This window comes from Stenella coeruleoalba, assembly GCF_951394435.1.
Source record: "Stenella coeruleoalba genome assembly, chromosome: 1".
Lineage (NCBI taxonomy): Eukaryota > Metazoa > Chordata > Mammalia > Artiodactyla > Delphinidae > Stenella > Stenella coeruleoalba.
In genome coordinates, this window is record NC_137169.1 from 22,086,781 (window position 1) to 22,104,779 (window position 17,999).

The 17,999-nt window shown below is 40.5% G+C and overlaps 1 protein-coding gene across 11 annotated transcripts in view; it reads left to right on the plus strand.

Moving 5' to 3' along the window:
* Positions 1-17,999, plus strand: part of PHACTR4 (phosphatase and actin regulator 4) — a 118,043-nt gene that overhangs the window by 85,590 nt on the left and 14,454 nt on the right. For 7 of the 11 annotated variants that reach the window (XM_079903674.1, XM_079903677.1, XM_079903675.1 and 4 more), the window contains 7 exons: positions 1,636-1,806; positions 2,446-2,526; positions 8,630-8,794; positions 9,512-9,907; positions 14,128-14,731; positions 16,121-16,308; positions 17,089-17,242. In XM_079903674.1, coding sequence (XP_079759800.1) covers positions 1,636-1,806; positions 2,446-2,526; positions 8,630-8,794; positions 9,512-9,907; positions 14,128-14,731; positions 16,121-16,308; positions 17,089-17,242 — 1,759 coding nt within the window. Of the gene's footprint in view, positions 1-654; positions 683-1,635; positions 1,807-2,445; positions 2,527-8,629; positions 8,795-9,511; positions 9,908-14,127; positions 14,732-16,120; positions 16,309-17,088; positions 17,243-17,999 lie in introns of all 11 variants that reach the window. The other 4 variants (XM_079903667.1, XM_079903671.1, XM_079903672.1 and 1 more) reach the window with 2 other exon arrangements.

Here is a 17,999-nt window from a genome sequence, read left to right on the forward strand (position 1 = left end):
CCATCCTGGGGTACCACTGAGGGGAAATTGTTAGGATAGGAGTTATTCTACGTCTCTAGCAACTAAACTTTAAAAAATATGATCCAATGTTATAACCATGTTCTATTGCATTCCATGTAAAGAATTAAAGTAGTTGAGACCCAAGATGCCCTCAAGTAAAGAAAAGAGTCACTGTCCTCTGTCGTCTTCATCTGTTGCACTTCAGGAACCAGACCCCTGTTTTGCCTATGTCATCTTAGGCATAGCAAAGTAATGCATCAGCAGCCATTGCTGCAGTCGCTCTGATAATTACTGTTGTGTAAATCTTACCTTTATCAATGGACTTTCCTAGACTCAGCATCTATGAACTGAAAAAAGATTGAATTTTTCAAGTGTTTCTTTAAAAAAAATTAATGCTTGTTGATTGTGTATTTTCTCTTATGAAAAAATATCGAATTAAGAGGGTTTTTTAAGAGTATATATTATGCCCCTTTGTCCCCCCCCACCTCCAAATGCATTACTTGCTTCAAATGTGAAATTGTTTACAATAAACATGTTAATTTATTACATGTGATTATACAGTATGTGGTCCTTGATGTATTTCTATAAAGTAAAGGTCCCGATTTAATTCCAGGATTGTTATTCCACATGACTCTTTTTTTTCTTCTCCTCTAGACTTCTCCAAAGAACGCTGGGACAGTAGGTGGAGTGCAAAGTTGTATTGTGTTGCCTTCCTGCTTTTTTTGTTGCCTTCCTGCTTTTTTTTATTATTCTTGGCCCAGTCTTGGCTGCTCCTTTCTCTGCCACTAAAGCTCACTCACTAAACCCTGCATGTGTGGTCATTATGAGGGACTCATGGCCTTTCATTTCGATCCTGCACATTTATCATGTCAGTTATGTTTCTTGTCAAATCTTTAGAATCAGGATTGTCCCTAAAGCAATATTGTAATAAGCAAACTGAAATCTCATCTCTACTTTCAAAAAAGTTTTCCTTTATTTTGAAGCACTAATACCCCTGCCTCACCCCGCCCCCCAAGCCCCTTCCAATACTCCAAAACTACCTAAGGTCTTTTTTGCGAAGGGAGAAAATAATTTGATAACATATACAAGTAAGGTGTTAATACTTAAGTGTTACCCCCTCCCTGAACTATTTATATCCTGAAAAAGGAGGGCAAGGGAGGGCAGTGTTTAACAGAGAATAATGACTCACTCACTGATGGTAGAATTCTCTGCTTCAATGACACAAGAGATAGTGGTGTTAGCTGAGACAGGCCTTCCCCCATGCCAAGAGGATGAGCATAGCAACAGCAATAGCCTACATTGGGGCAAGATCTCATGCACATTGGGAAGATATCCACATTTGTGCGTGTGTGTGCCTTTAAGAGACTTGAGCTGGTTATGATCATCTCATTGAATTTTTGTCCTAAAATGATGTCAGCTCCGTTTGGTTCCTTTTCCTCCTTAGTAATTTATCTGTTATGGATTTTGATGTTTGGTGTCCATGTGATGTCAAGGAGTCTGTCTGCATGATTATTTTATCATTGCTCTGATCCTTTCCAACTACCACAGGAAGAGAGGGGAAGGGACGTTTTCAAGATTGTGCTGAAATAATAAATTGGCTGTTCTCTTCCCTTTCTCCCTCTCACCATGCAACAGAAGAAGCAGGTCAACCCACTGCAGACCCAGGCATGGTCATGGACAGTGTGGAAGCAGGAGACACAACACCTCCTACCAAAAGGAAGAGCAAGTTCTCAGGGTTTGGCAAGATCTTCAAGCCCTGGAAATGGCGGAAAAAAAAAAGCGATAAATTCAAAGAGACATCAGAAGGTGAGATGTTAAGATTTAAATATATGTTCTGAGTTAGAGAATTCCCCATTGAAGGTACCTAACTTTTTCATTCTCTTCCCAAGTTTCTATAACCCCCTGTTTGAAAAGGGAATTGAATCTTTTAATTAAAAAAACAAGTGGTCACTCACTAAGCCATATATGCTATATCCTCATTCCTAGGTTGGTATTTTGATAGGGTTCATGTTTATCAATTGAGTGGTGAATGGAGCTCCTGAACTACAGCAGATATAAGATGCTTCTTTTTTTCTATTCTGGCCACTTCCTCCCAGAAGAAGTTCATCCATAAGTATCTTACTATTGCGATTTCCATTAAAAAAGGAGGGAATTCTCTGGCGGTCCAGTGGGTTAGGACTCCTCGCTCTCATTGCCAAGGGCCCGGGTGGCGGGCCAAAAATTTAAAAAAAGGAAAAGCTAAACTTATGAAAGGATGGTTCTTTTTGGAAATGATATTTTCCCAATAGTACAGGTTGTGAATGAAATTAAGTTTTTAAATTCAAAGTTAGTTTTTGTGTTCTTTTCTTTCCTAAGAATAGAAAATTGAATCACTTTATTCTTTTACCTAAGGAGGTGAATTTTATCTGCCACATTTCTGAGTGTTTTTTTCCAATTTAATGTTAGTTTTAGAGCGAAAAATATCTATGCGAAAACCGAGAGAAGAGCTGGTTAAAAGAGGGGTTCTGTTGGAAGACCCTGAGCAGGGTGAGTTTGCAAATAGCATATGCCTGTCTCTGTACACTTGGTCTTTGGTTCTGCTAAGTATTTGAATTTTCTTTCTTTATTATTGCTGTTGTTGAGAGGGAAGGGGACTTAAAAAAACTGTTCATGCATCTAGAATATATATTTTTCTAACTTCTGTTAGAAAAGAAAAAGGCAATGCGGTAGAAAAGTCTGCAAAAGCACTGAACAGACAGTTCACTGAAGAGTACATACAAATGCCCAATAAACAAAAAGGTGGGTTTTTTACTTCATTAGTAATTAAGGGATACAAATTAAAACCAAAGTAAAATAGCTCTACGTATAAACTAGAAAACCTGAAATTAATCAGATGACCAACAACAAGAGTTGATGAGGGTATGAAATAAGTGGAATTCACATACACCTATTGATGCAAGTGTTAAAGTGGAAGAATCACCTTGAAAAACAGTTTAGCATAATCTATGAAAGCTGGAGATATGTAAACCTATGTGCAGTCTTTGGTATATACGCAACAAAAATATGTATACGTGTGTATCAGGAGATATGTATAAATATGCTCATAGCAGCAATATTTATTAACAGTAGAGCAAAATTGGAAACAACCCAAATGTCCATCAATAGTAAAATATATACATAATTTGTGACACATTGATAAAATGAAATATTATATAGCAATGCAAACAAACTATACCTACATGCTTTAATATGAATGTCATAAGTAATACTGAGCAATTGAAGTCAGTGATGAAAGAATATATATTGTATCATTTCTGTAAGTGTGAAGAAAAAACAGTGTTAGGAAAAAAAAAAAGAGTTTAGTGAGCTGTATTAAGGAGAAAACTGGCCACCTCACAAAGAAAGGCCTAATGGCAGCAATGACTCTTACAAGATAGGAAATAATTAAAAGTTAAATGTGAGTTGAGACTGAACTGAGGAATAAAAACTTCTTCTTGCCCTTTTACTAATTTTTGCTTACAAATTCACTCCAAACATGCTTTTAAAAGATACTTTCTCCCAGTAAATGATCTAAAAAAGTGATTGTTTAGAAAAGTGGGTTGATTCTCCTGATTATCAAAAGAAAATGGAAACTAACTTTTTGGACTAAAGCTCAGGGGGTTTTAATGAATGAACTGTTGAAATAAATGCCTTCAAAACAGAAAAAAAAAGAAAAAGGAAAAACTGTTTGGAGATGCATGCTTATGTGGTTAAACTATAATAACACAAAGCAAGGATTATCATAAGAGTTAGGAGAGTGATTGATTGCTTTGTGGGGGAAGGAAAGGATGTTACTAGGGAGAGAGAGAGGCTTCAGAGAGCTCTGAAAACATTTTATTTCCTAATGTCCATGATGATCACACAAGGTTTTCCTTGTAATATGTCTTTGAAATTTACATTTCTATTTTGTACATTTTTCTCTACTGGCATTAAACTTGGCAATGAAAAATACTAAATAATGATAAGATATTTCTATGGAATTCAGTGGCATACCATCTATATTTGATTTATTTTAAGAAGGCATTTTTTGTATAATTTTTAAAGATTACTTTCCATTTACAGTTATTACAAAATATTGGCTATATTCCCCGTGTTGTACAATACATCCTTGAGCCTGTCTTACACTCAGTAGTTTGTACCTCCCACTTCCCCACCCCTTTATTGCATATAATTGGGCATATATTTTTTGTGGGAATGAAAATATCTAATGAAGAAAAAAATATTAAAACATAAATGAGAATAATTGATTTTTTTGTTTAAGGAATCTCAGCTTAGGGGGTAAACATAAGGGGTAAACCCCTTCCAATAATTGCTGCCTAATTTTCTGTATTAAAGTCCATTTTCTTGCTGAGGAATAAAAAAAGCTTCCTTCACCCTTCCTTCCAAGTACCTACCTTATCTGGTTGTGGTCTTTAACTCTGGAATTGCAGTTGAGTGGTTGGTGAAGGATCCTTGGGACAACCATTCTCTGTCTCTTTGTACATCCTCAGCTTTGTGCCAGCTGCAGTACTGTGTCATTTCCTTTTTATTTTTTAAATACCAAATTTGTCTCCAGGCCCATATTGCTGCCCTAATATTTCTTGTTTGTCTGTCATAAAGATCATGTTTTGGTATTTCAACACTCACTGCTGGTTTAATAATGTCAGGACTTTCTCTAATGTATGACGTTTATGAAGCAGCTTATCAGAAGAGTAAGGCTGTAGTACATTGGTTGCATTTCATTTCTCTTCATTAGAATTACTTAGCATGAGACAAAATATGAAAGCCAAGTTTTTGTTTGTTTGTTTGTTTTTTGTAGTATGCGGGCCTCTCACTGTTGTGGCCTCTCCCGTTGCGGAGCACAGGCTCCGGACACGCAGGCTCAGCGGCCACGGCTCATGGGCCTAGCCGCTCCGCGGCATGTGGGATCTTCCCGGACCGGGGCACGAACCCGTGTCCCCTGCATTGGCAGGCGGACTCTGAACCACTGCGCCACCAGGGAAGCCCTGAAAGCCAAATTTTAAAAATATATCCTTTGGTTGGTGGAAGAAAGGAACCAAACCGAAGAAATACTATACTCTTTAGGTTTGGAACCATTTGAATATATTGCTTGTTTGCAAAATTTAATTAAATTATGTATTTATTGTCTCAACTATATAAAAGCTTAAGTAGAAAAAACAAGCTTGAAGGAAAAATACTAAAATATTATTAGCATTGGTTATTTCTGGATGTTGGAATAGGAATGTAGGGGATTTTTTTTCTTTCTATTTTTCTAAATTTTCTAAATTTTCATGAGTCTATTTGTTTTTTTACAGTAGGACACAAAAACTTCTAGGTATTTAGGTGGGTAACTACAGTTATAATGCCTCTGTTGCAACGTCTTTGGCCATTGTTTTTTGATAATAGCCATTCCTCACCCTATGCCCTTTCCTACCTCTCACCTTTCTTGCTCACTCACCAAACCCCATACATTACTTCTTTCTTGTTTTTCACCTTCATTCAGTCTTTTTTGCCATATGCTTCCTATTGGCTCTTGATCCAAGTTGTTTACAGCTTAGAAGCAAGCTCAGAGGTCCAATTGCTAAGTGAATTGTAGCCATTGGACAAGATGTCCCTCTGCCAACCAGAGAACTGACCTAAACTGTACTCTGTAAGAAGAAACTAAGAGGACTTCCCTGGCGGCACAGTGGTTGAGAATCCGCCTACCAATGCAGGGGACATGGTTTCGATCCCTGGCCCGGAAAGATCCCACATGCTGCGGAGCCCCTAAGCCCTTGAGCCACAACTACTGAGCCTGCACTCTAGAGCCCACAAGCCAAGAGTACTGAGCCTGCGTGCCACAACTACTGAAGCCCGCACGCCTAGAGCCCATGCTCCACAACAAGAGAAGCCACTGCAATGAGAAGCCCACGCGCCGCAACGAAGAGTAGCGCCCACTAGCCGCAACTAGAGAAAGCCCGCGTGCAGCAACAAAGACCCAACACAGCCAAAAATAAATAAATAAATAATTTTTTAAAAAAAGAAGAAACTAAGAGATGGGCCTCACAGCCTGGCTTACATATCTCCAGTTTAGGCTAAAAGCAGTATTTGAACCTTGCAGTTCTTTTCATACTCAGAGATGGCTTTTGGCTTGATTATGGTTCTGACTTGACTATATTATAAAATATGTAATGGATTTTCTGAGTTGGGGGTTGAGAGGCACTCATAGATGTTGAGGCCAGATTCTAATTCTATTCTATTCTGTTAGCATTTAGCACAAACCCTTTGCATTAAACATAAGAAGTTTGGGACTTCCCTGGTGGCACAGTGGTTAAGAATCCACCTGCCAATGCAGGGGACACGGGTTCGAGCCCTGGTCCGGGAAGATCCCACATGCCGTGGAGCAACTGAGCCTGTGCACCACGACTACTGAGCCTGCGCTCCAGAGCCCGCAAGCCACAACTATTGAGTCCACGTGCCACAACTACTGAAGCCCACACGTCACAACTACTGAAGCCCATGGGCCTAGAGCTCGTGCTCAGCAATAAGAGAAACCACTGCAATGAGAAGCCCGCACACCACAATGAAGAGTAGCCCCAGCTCGCTGCAACTAGAGAAAGCCCATGCACAGCAACAAAGACCCAACGCAGCTAAAAATAAATAAATGAATTTATTTTTTTAAAATATATGTATATATAAGAAGTCTCACTTCAAAGTAGACAATCCTGATTAAGTAACTTGCAAGATGACTGATCACTTTTGCTGGTATGTGCTGAGTAGAAACTAATTAATAATGTGTCTTTACCTTTCACTGTATGTTTTTTAAAAGTAGGGGCTTTGGGCTTCCCTAGTAGCACAGTGGTTAAGAATCTGCCTGTCAATGCAGGGGACATGGGTTCGAGCCCTGGTCCGGGAAGATTCCACATGCCACTGAGCAACTAAGCCCGTGCACCACAACTACTGAGCCTGCGCTCTAGAGCCCGCGAGCCACAACTACTAAGCCCGTGTGCCACAACTACTGAAGGCCACGTGCCTAGAGCCCGTGCTTCGCAGCAGGAGAAGGCACTGCAATGAGAAGCCTGAGCACTGCAACAAAAGAGTAGCCCCCGCTCGCCGCAACTAGAGAAAGCCTGCACGCAGCAACGAAGACCCAATGCTGCCAAAAATAAATAAATAAATATTTTTAAAAAAAGAAAGAAAGTAGGGGCTTTGAAATGATTCATTGCTTTACATTCTAGAAAGTCCTGTTTTTGTTAAAGGTGCGCTATATTAACATAAGCAGTAACTTACAACATTTACATAGTTGTTGTCATCTTGTCCCTTCCTCTGTTTTAAAATTTAAAAAATAGTTGTCAGAATACTTTCACTTTAGAAGTACATTTTTCATTCAGTGCTCATTTGCCTTAGACTTATACTACTTTTAGCCCAAGCTCCACCTCTTTCTGAGACTGTATGAAGAATGATACTGTCTAATCTCTTAGTAGGAAGTGGTGGGTTGGGGTGAGGGAGTCTGGTCTATGAGAACTCGAGGGACTAACTCAAGAGACACTAAAATGAAGAGTGTCTCCCTATGGAAAACAAAGAGAGTAACTAGAGAGCAAATAGTTCCAGTTCCCATGACACTAGGAGGTGAGACAGTTTTCAGTCTCTAACCTCAGTGTTTCAGTTCTCTCCTCCAAAGGAAACCTCAGCAGTAACTGGGAACACTTGTCTAATTCCTCCATAAAAGGATCTTGCCTACAAGTTTAATAGCGATGAGTGTTCATCCCAAAGCCTGCAGCCTAGTGATCATTCCTGCAGTTTAGCTTATAGGAATTCATCATGTGTACCGTGTTTTACCTTTGATGTGTCTATCAGTTCTCCCCCTTGCTGTCCACTCCTAATGCCCTCAGGCACCCTCTGCTATTTCTCACCTACATTCTGCTCATTATTAGTTTTCCTATTCCAATCACTGCCTAATCCATCCTTCTCACAGCTCTCAGAATTAACTTTCTAAAAGACAGAGCAGATCATATCTCTCTCTACTTTAATTCTTTGGCTTCCTGTTTCCTACAGGATTCAGTCCAGGCTCTTTTACATGGTGCTTGGCACCCTTCATAGGCTGGCTTTTGCTTGCCTTTCCATTCCTATTAACTTTTTCTTATGTGCATCTGTTCTCCTGCCAGGACAAACTAATTGTCAGTTCCCAAACATGTCGAATAATTTCACACCTTCATACATGCTATTTCTTCTTCCTACATGGTCTTTGCTCATCTTGTCATCGAGTGGCAGGCTCCTACTCCTCCTTTAAGACTCAGTTTAGCTACGACTTTCTGTGAAGCTTTTCTAACCCCATTCCCACCCCCAAGAAAATTGTTTCTTCATTTGTACCATAGCACATCACTCATAATAGCTCTTAACATTTAGCATTGTAATTATTCGTGTGAAATAAATCTGTCTTATTCATGTAGCAAAGCAGCCGGCACATAATAGACAATCAAATGTTTATTGGAAAAAGAACTACTTATTTTCATTACTACTATAAACTCTAAAGAATAAGCTAAAACAGGAAGAGGGTTGGATAAAGGGGATAAGAAAGGTTAGAAATTGCCAACTCTTCTCCCTACCTGACCACACCAGTCCATCAGTTTGCTCTTTCTTTTGGACCTTGCAGGTGGTGAGGATCCAGGGAAGTTGAGCCATGCCACGTTAAAGAATGGCCATACCACCCCCATAGGGAGTGCCAGATCTTCTAGTCCAGTCCAAGTAGAGGAAGAGCCAAGAAGAATAGCAAGTCTTAAGAAGCCTATTCCAGAAGAGGACCCAAAGAAGCGACTAGGTAATTAACTCTGAATTTTTTGCAGTTCGCGGGCCTCTCACTGCTGGGGCCCCTCCCTTTGTGGAGCACAGGCTCCGGACGCGCAGGCCCAGCAGGCTTGGCTCACGGGCCCAGCCACTCTGCGGCACATGGGATCCTCCCGGACTGGGGCACAAACCCGTGTCCCCTGCATCGGCAGGCGGACTCTCAACCACTGCGCCACCAGGGAAGCCCAACTCTGAATTTTTTAGTTTAAGAGCCATGGATCAGTCATTCTAATTTACTTCGGGGGGTTACAAGAGCCAGGGGAGAAATAAAATCCAGAGGGACTTCTGTTCTCCTCTAGCAGTTCCTCACCTAGTTGCCACTTTAAGTACAATTTCTCCCCTCATTCTTGTATTCACAAAATACCTAAATGTGTGATTCTCAAGGATGGAAGAGGATGTTAAATATCAGATAACTGTAGGACTTTTTCAAGCTACACATTCCTCCTCCTCCACCCAAGGGACTCTGTGTCCAGTTGCCTGGCTCTTGTGTGAAGAATCACTACCATAACAAGTCTGTCTTATGATTGAGAAAGTGTCATATACCTTAAGTACGTTGAGGTTGGGAAACTTTGTCCGTAAACCCATCTATACATTAAATAATGGATGGAATTGACCGTAAGCTATGAGTGTGTTAGCTTTTTCAGTCTGTCTTGTAACTCTTTCCTTTTAAATCATATCTGTTATTACACAGGCTCAACTGGAAACCAGCCTAATTCTGAAGCAGAGTCCATTCCTGAGAGTGTACCCAAACAGCCTTTACTTCCCCCTAAAAGACACTTGGCCTCTTCTCACGAAGCAAATGAAGGGCAAGCAAAGGATGCCACTTCCTCTGGCAGCACAGCAAGACCACTCTCCTCCACGCCCACCACTGCCATCACCACAGCACCCGCTGCCACCACGGCTGCCACAAACCCAGCAAAAACTGTTAATTCCTCTGTCCCCCCTTCCCAAGCACCCAGGACTCTGCCTGCTTCTTCTGCCAGCACTAACACTACTGCTACCCCGAGCCTCACTCATACAGTTCCTGCCAAGCAGCCCCCTATCCCTCCCCCTAAACCAGCTCACAGAAATAGCAACCCTGTCATTGGTAAGTAAGTCTTTAGATTTCCATTGTTTGGGGTTTGGTTTGGTTTTAGACAGCTGTTTGGGTTTTTTTGGGTTTTTTTGCGGTACGCGGGCCTCTCACTGTTGTGGCCTTTCCCGTTGCGGAGCACAGGCTCCAGACGCGCAGGCCCAGCGGCCATGGCTCACGGGCCCAGCCGCTCCGCGGCATGTGGGATCTTCCCGGACCGGGGCACGAACCCGTGTCCCCTGCATCGGCAGGCGGACTCTCAACCACTGCGCCACCAGGGAAGCCCAAGACAGTTGTTTTATTGGATAACTGGTACAATATTGATTTGGTCTGTGAGAGAGTTCTCCATAGCTTGTCCTTATGAATGCCCTCAATATAGAAAAAAGCCTTGAAAATGAGGCAGATGGCTATAAATGGAAACAGTGGGGTTAAATATCACTAAAATTAGGTTCAAGTTTTGGGGGATTAATATTTATTTTCCTAAAACAATGTTTCTGAACTACTGTTTGTAGTTGGGGGACTGTACGTGTGAAGACCACAATGGGTTTGATCTGCTTGGAGAAAAGGGTTTTTTCTTTAACCTACTTTAAACTGCCAATGCCTTCCTTCAGCATAAATCCAGTAGATAAAAAGATGATTGTATAGGTGCCAGTGTAACTTGCGATTCAGTGTCTGGCATAGTACATTCATGGGGAACTGCAAAGGTATTTAAATTATCCTGATAAAATCATGTTTTGTCTCAGGAGAGTTAAGAATGCTACTTTTAATAAAATAAGTGGTGGAAGAATGAAAGCAGGGAAGATAACCAGTAACTTTTTATTGGTTTAGTAATTTTTTTATATTTACCTGAATATATTATAGTATATTTAGGTCAGTTTTCCTTATATAAATTTAGAGGAATTTTAAGAAAGGGAGGAGAGGAAAAAAGGTAGTTTTTCAAGAAAAATGATATTAGGCTTAGTACTGCTTAAAGTTTTTGTTAATGATTGGAGAAACAAAAAGTGTGCTCATCAAATGGCTAATTAACCAAATTGTGTGGAGTGACTAGAACCTTGAAAAACAGGCTTAGAATTCATTGTGACTATAGCAGGTTGGAGGAGCTTGATAAAAACAGGATGAAGGTTATTATTATTATTATCACTACCTTGGATGGATAGTGCTGTGTTGACTTATCTCTGAGGACTGAGGAGCTTTCATATACTTATTTTCAAAACCTTGTGAAGTTTTATCTATTTTATCTATTATATAGTTAGGGCAATAAGAATGTGAAGAAGTTGTGATTGACTCAGGTTGCAGTTAGTGAAAGATAGAAACCAAACACAACCTTTTCAACTCTGGAGTACAGACCTCTGTCCTGTATACTTGTGTTCTCAACCTGTTGTCTAAACAGGGGTTCTCATCATGGTCACCTGGAGGGCTTGTTAAAACACAGAGTGCTGGGCTCTGCCCTTAGAGTTTCCAATTCAGTAAGTCTGGGGTAGTGCCTGAGAATTTGCATTTCTGATGAGTTCCCAGATGATGCTGATGCTCTGTATATGGGGACCACACATCGAGAACCACTGCTCTAAACCAGTAGTACTCCACCCTTTTCAGGGTAAGACAATATTAAAAAATGATAATATGTGTACTGTATCCTGGGCTAAACTGCGGAGGCCACTCTTGGCCTCAGATGAATAGCCCAAAGCAATAGGCCCTGTGACTGAGGGACCAACATCAGTCCACAAGTGGTCCTCGGCAGAAAGAGAAAAATAGGATAGTTCACAGAGTTTTTATTAAGGTTAAGTAGACTTGATTTAAAGAACTATCCTTTAGGGAGTTCCCTGCTGGCCTAGTAGTTAGGATTCCGAGCTTTCACTGCCGTGGCCTGGGTTTAATCCCTGGTCGAGGAACTGAGATCCCACATAGCCCCCAAAAAATAAATAAATAAAAGGACTATCCTTTATTCTGAAATTATGGACCTTCCTAATTCTTTGGTGTTAAAAGACCATTTCTTCCATGAAGGGGTTATGTTCGTAAGTGGTTTACTGAATATCAAGCCTTAGTTGAGGGAATTCACTGGCAGTCCAGTGGTTAGGGTGCCATGTTTCCACTGCTGGGAACCTGGGTTCAATCCCTGGCTGAGAACTAAGATCCCACAAGCCACGCAGCACGGCCAAAAAAAAAAAGAAGCCTTAGTTGAAAATAATAAAAATTGACAACCTGAGATTGGTTGAGAATCTTTTTAATAGTATTGGTCCATGAAACCCAAACATTTGGAAACCAATGTTTAGACATTGCTATGTCTACTAACGGGCATAATAGTATTAGGACTAATTAGTAGTGTCGGGACTAAGGAAGGACCACCATAAATAACTGAACAGATGAAGGGAATTTGTAACCCCTCCAATGAACATTTTGGCATCTTTCCCACGGAACTACAGCCAAATGCCATTGGGTATTTGTACCAGAGGGTATGTGTACCAGAGGTCATTTCCTTTACTTTTCAAGTATATGTTTTCCATAAATTACCAAAGGTAATTTACTTTATCAATTCAAATGTTAAAATACTCAAATTTGGTCTTGTCAGGGGTGGGTTTTGTTGTAGATGGAATAGCTAACCACTGTTTTTAGACAGACAGCAAAAATCCAGTCTACCAAAAAATACCTTTTATTGATCCTGAAATTCACTTTTTTCGAATCCTTTTTTATATGTGTATGCAGTATTTTTCTAGAAGGACCTTTTAAAATTTTACTTATGAAGAGTGACATTAAAGCATTATCAGATTAGCTAGACTTTTACTTTGAATGCTGCCAATGGAATGGGATTTAGTGCAGTTAAATTTTTAATTTAGGGAAACTTGAAGTGTTGCTCTCTAGGTAAGACATATAAAACCTTTGAAAACAAGTGAGGGGTTTGGGTAGAGGGTTGGAGGTTGGTAACCGAGAGAACTACTATTTAATTATTTTGCAAGGTTGACCTTTTGTGATGTGTTGATCCACTTCTTTTTTTTTTTTTTTTTTTTTTTTTTTTTTTTTTTTTGCGGTATGCGGGCCTCTCACTGTAGCGGCCTCTCCCGTTGCGGAGCAGAGGCTCCGGACGCGCAGGCTCAGCGGCCATGGCTCACGGGCCCAGCCTCTCCGCGGCATGCGGGATCTTCCCAGACCGGGGCACGAACCCGTGTCCCCTGCATCGGCAGGTGGACTCTCAACCACTGCGCCACCAGGGAAGCCCGATCCACTTCTTAAAAGCCATTTGGAGCTCTCCAAAGGGACTTTGTGGAATCAACACCTGAGACGTTGTGGGCTTTGGGGGATCACATAGGGATATATACTGTCATGATACAGGGTAGGGGCCTCTCATCTAGTAAACATGTATTGAGGACCCACTACGTGCCAGGCACTGTGCCCCACCCTGTGAATATGCTGATAGAGACAAGGGGTGCCCTGTTGTCAAGGAGCCCATAGGGTAGTGAAGAGTGGAGATGACAGATTGGACATAAGGGACAAGAAGAGGTGTGGACACTAATAAGAAACAAAGTCAGTGGGATCCAGATGATGGAGCCTCATAATGAGTCCCGGGAACTAGCTGAGTCCTTACCAGTTTGTAGTATGATCTTGGGCAATTCACGTAACTTCTGTGGCCTCAGTTTTTGCTTCTGTAAAATGGTAAAGATGATCTCTTGTATAAGAAGAATATGAAGTCAAGGATAGAAAAGCACCTTGCTTTCTTCAAAGGCCTCTGCGTTTGCTATAAAAATCCAAGATATCATTGATAATTTAATAATAAAGTACTCTGATGTCTAGATATCATTATTTATCAGTATATGGTAACAATGCCTGATAGTGTTTGTTTTTTTGTTTCAATCTGCATGTTTAAATTTTTTAATGGAGTACTGTTAGACAAAAGAATTTACTAGCCATATTTTTTTTGTTTTTTTTCATATTAACTTTATCTACACCAAGATCAAGTCATAAAAAATTGTCATGTCTATTATCATAGTAAAGAAGTAAGAAGTGTCTCATCAAAATATTAAGGTAGTGGTCTTCCTACACCTCTGTACATTTATTAGGGCTTCTATATATTTAAATATTAATTTTGTTTCAGGATTAGATAGCTAGGGAATGGCAAAGCCATGAAATGGTATAATTTGCCCAAAAGATTAAGACTGAGCTGAGCTCTAATTCTAGGCCCTGGACTGGCCCCTCAAAGCAGTGTAAAGCCATCTTAAACTGCGGTGTTGCTTTCTCTTTTCCAGCTGAACTATCCCAAGCAATAAACAGTGGTACGTTGTTATCAAAGCTGTCCCCACCTTTACCACCTAAGAGAGGCATTCCATCAACTTTGGTACCCACCTCAGAGTCTGCTGCTGCCACTGCCACCACCACAAAAGCACCAAGTGATCAGAAAGAGAAGAGCACATGCTCTGTGGGCTCCGAACCCCTGCTGATGATCCCCCCTACCGCCCCATCCCCCCCACTGCCTACTCATATACCTCCAGAACCCCCTCGGTCCCCTCCATTCCCTGCTAAGACTTTTCAAGTTGTGCCAGAAAATGAGTTTCCACCTTCCTTAGACCTACCCCAGGAGGTTCCCCAGCAGGAAAGTCAGAAAAGGGAAGTACCCAAGAGGATGTTGGACCACAGCTTTGGGGAGCCCCATGTACCCTCTAGGCTGCCCCAAGTCCCACTGCATATCCGAATCCAGCAGGCCCTGGCCAGCCCACTCCCCATGACTCCTCCCTTGGAAGGCTCTCATAGAGCTCATTCATTGCTCTTCGAGAACAGTGACAACTTTTCTGAGGACAGCAGTACCCTGGGTCGGACCAGGTCACTTCCCGTCACTATTGAAATGCTGAAAGTGTGAGTGCCTTTAAAGCTTGCTTCTTGTTCCCTCTTTACTGTAGCTAGTCCTTCTTGGAAAAAATTACTTATAGAGAGAAAATGTGAATAAATTTAAATTAAGAATACTACTCAACAAATAGGACATGTTCTTGAATTTGAACTTTTACTCTCCTGATTTCTATAACATTGTTTCCATGGCAGAAATTTCCATGTTGATACAAAAATTACAAACTTCTGTACTTGAAAATTAAAATCACTATGTATTTTTATATGATATACGGGAAGCAGTGTAACATGGTGCTTATGAACATTGACCTTGGAGTAAGATGGCTCTGGGTTCAAATCCCAGCTCTGCCTCTGATTTACTAGCGTGCAGTAGTGTATGTTACTTAATCTTCCTGCTCTTCAGTTGTCTAACCTGTAAACAGAAATAATACCTACCTCACAGGCTTGCGAGAATGAAATTAGACAAATCTGAAAGCTCTAGTGCCTGGCACAGAACCTGGTAGAGAGAGACAGAGAGAAGCCTAGAGAAAAAGAAGGGAGCTCTGAAAGATAGCTCAGTATTCCAGCCCCACAGACTGAAACTGCTCATCTTTTCTCTCCCTCATCTGTCCCCAAACACTCAATCTGTTCACAGTAGCATTGGTACTTATACCTATTTTGTCTGTCTTTTTAAAATTCAGACAAATTGTGACTGAAGATTAACACTTCTTGGCAAGTTGGAAATCTGTCTTACTAATAACTAAAAGAATTGTTATAGAGTTGTTGCAGTATCCTACTTTTTGGTTTTTTTGCCATAATCTTTTGTACTTCCTGGTATTATTTATTTTGCATTATTTATTTTGAGACAGTTTAGGAATTTGAAGTAGACTAAGTCATAGTTTTATGCCTCCAGAGTGTAAAGCAAAGAAGTTAGTTTTCATCCGTGCTTCTCTTTGCTTCCTTGGTTTAGGAAATGGGTTAAGTATTTTTATTGAGTATCTTCCATGAGCCAAGTACTGTGTTAGGTGCTGTGTGATCTTCTCATTCAATCAGACCAAGGCAAACTTGCATTTTATGTATTGATCATCAGGGCCCTATGTGCAAGACACTAGTGCATTCTAGAATTTGTCTATTTCATTCTCAGAACAAACCAACAAGGTAGGTATCATTCACATTTACAGAAAAATTAAATAACTTAACAAGCTAGTAAATAAGTTGTAGATCTGGGATTTGAACCCAGAGCCCTTTAGATTAATAGCTGCTAAAAAGTTTCTTAGCAAGAATGTAAAAATTAAGGGAAATAACTATAGATTATTTCATTTATGGACTTTTTCATGGTTATTCAGTAGTTTGCCTTGCAAATCAGTTATTCTTTATGTCTCTGAAAGGAAAACGTAAAATGTAATTATGTTAATTTGTTAGTCCAGACGATGAAGAAGAGGAGGAGCAGATCCACATAATTGCATTCGATGCAGATGTAGCATCTACCTCAGTCATTCCTAAACTACCGCAGTGTCTGCAGGAGGAAGAAGAAGGAAAAGAGAGTGACTCTGATTCAGAAGGTCCTATTCAATACCGAGATGAAGAGGATGAAGATGAAAGCCATCATAGTAAGGAAGGGAGGGGAAGAGAAGGAGAAAGTTCTCTTACAGATAAAGCTGTGTGCTGGTCTTAGCAAGTGTAAGATGCATGGAAGCAGGCACCCTCTCCCATCGAGTCGTCTGGCTGACTGCTCTTGGAAGGCTCTGTGAAAGACTCTTGTCCCTGCTGTTCCCATTGTTATAACAAGCCAGTGAGAGGGAGCCCAGTAGGTTGAGTCAATCAGTTTTTTATGTGTTTGGTTTTGATTTAAAAATTATTTACCTTGATGGTGTTAAAGAATGTGGAGTAAAGGAAAGTTGGTATTTGGGCTTTGTGGAAAAGACAAAAATGATGCACTCCTTCAGCCTAGTGAGCTTCCTGTGTTCATGGGGCAAAGAAAAAAAACATGTTCATGTACACACATCTGTGAATAATAGAATCCTGATTCCTAAAAGTGGAAAGCAGCTTTAAGAGTAGGAACCTTATGAGGTGTGTTAGTGCAAATGCCTCTGTGTTGTAATTCAGAGGCTGTCCCCTGCTTAGACCATCCCTCCTCTAGCAACTCTTATTAAGAAGAAAAATGTAGACAGAGAACTGGTAGAAGGGAAAAGATATTTTTAGCCCGTCTGAGGCCATCTGCTAAAAAGATTTTTAGATGTCCTCAGCTTTACCCCCACCTCTCTGTTAGGTGGATCATCAGAGGCCAGCTAGAAAGCTGGGATTATGATATTGTTTATTCAGACTCTTACCTAGCTCCAGGTGAGGCTGAGCTTTAAGCTCCTACATGTTTTTCTTTCCCTTGTACAAAGGTGCTCTGGCCAACAAAGTGAAGAGGAAAGACACACTGGCAATGAAGTTGAACCACAGACCCAGTGAACCTGAAATGAACGTGAATTCTTGGCCTCGAAAAAGCAAAGAGGAGTGGAATGAAATACGGCACCAGATTGGGAACACGCTCATCCGGTAGGCCTTTTCTTAGAATAGATTGATTTGATTTGATTATGCCAGTACATGTCTTAGAGATGTACTTTGTGGTGGAGCATGCAGGTATCTTTATTTTTTTAATTTTAGAAATAGCATAATTTTTAAAAATACATATTGTACACAGATGGGTATCTTCTAAGAGTTTGGAAATTAAGGAACTAGATGGCTCTCAGAGCTTTAAACCATGAGATAGATCTCACAGCTTTACACCATAAGATAAACATAAGTATGTTTTTTTTTAAAGTTTCTAAGGATTTAGGTGGCTCCCAGGACAGCAAGCCTCTTCTGGCTTGCTCAACCATGAGGTGCCAGCCCAGTTAAAAATCACACACATAATTTCCATTGTATCTATTTCACATGTTCCATGTAACTGCCTCCTTTCAACGTGTTAGTATATTTTTCAAGTCAGCTGGAACCAAAAGCATAGAGAGACTGAATGCAGGCCAGCTTCCTGCATATGCACTATACATAGAGTCTAGGTATACAGACAAGTGTTTGCCCACCTCAGATGTTCCTCTCGGAAAGTGGAACTCCTGGTGTATTCCTTAAAAACAAATAAGGATGCCTGTTAATTAAAATATATTCTCCTCTCCTACCTCAGACACCTGGCTTTGCTGATGGCAATCTTAATGCAGAACTGTGGCCCTCTGAGTGTCAGCAAGAGACCATCAAGATTAGGAATTAGTTAAGAATGGGGATTTTTTTTTCTTTTAGTTTTATTGAGATACATTTGACA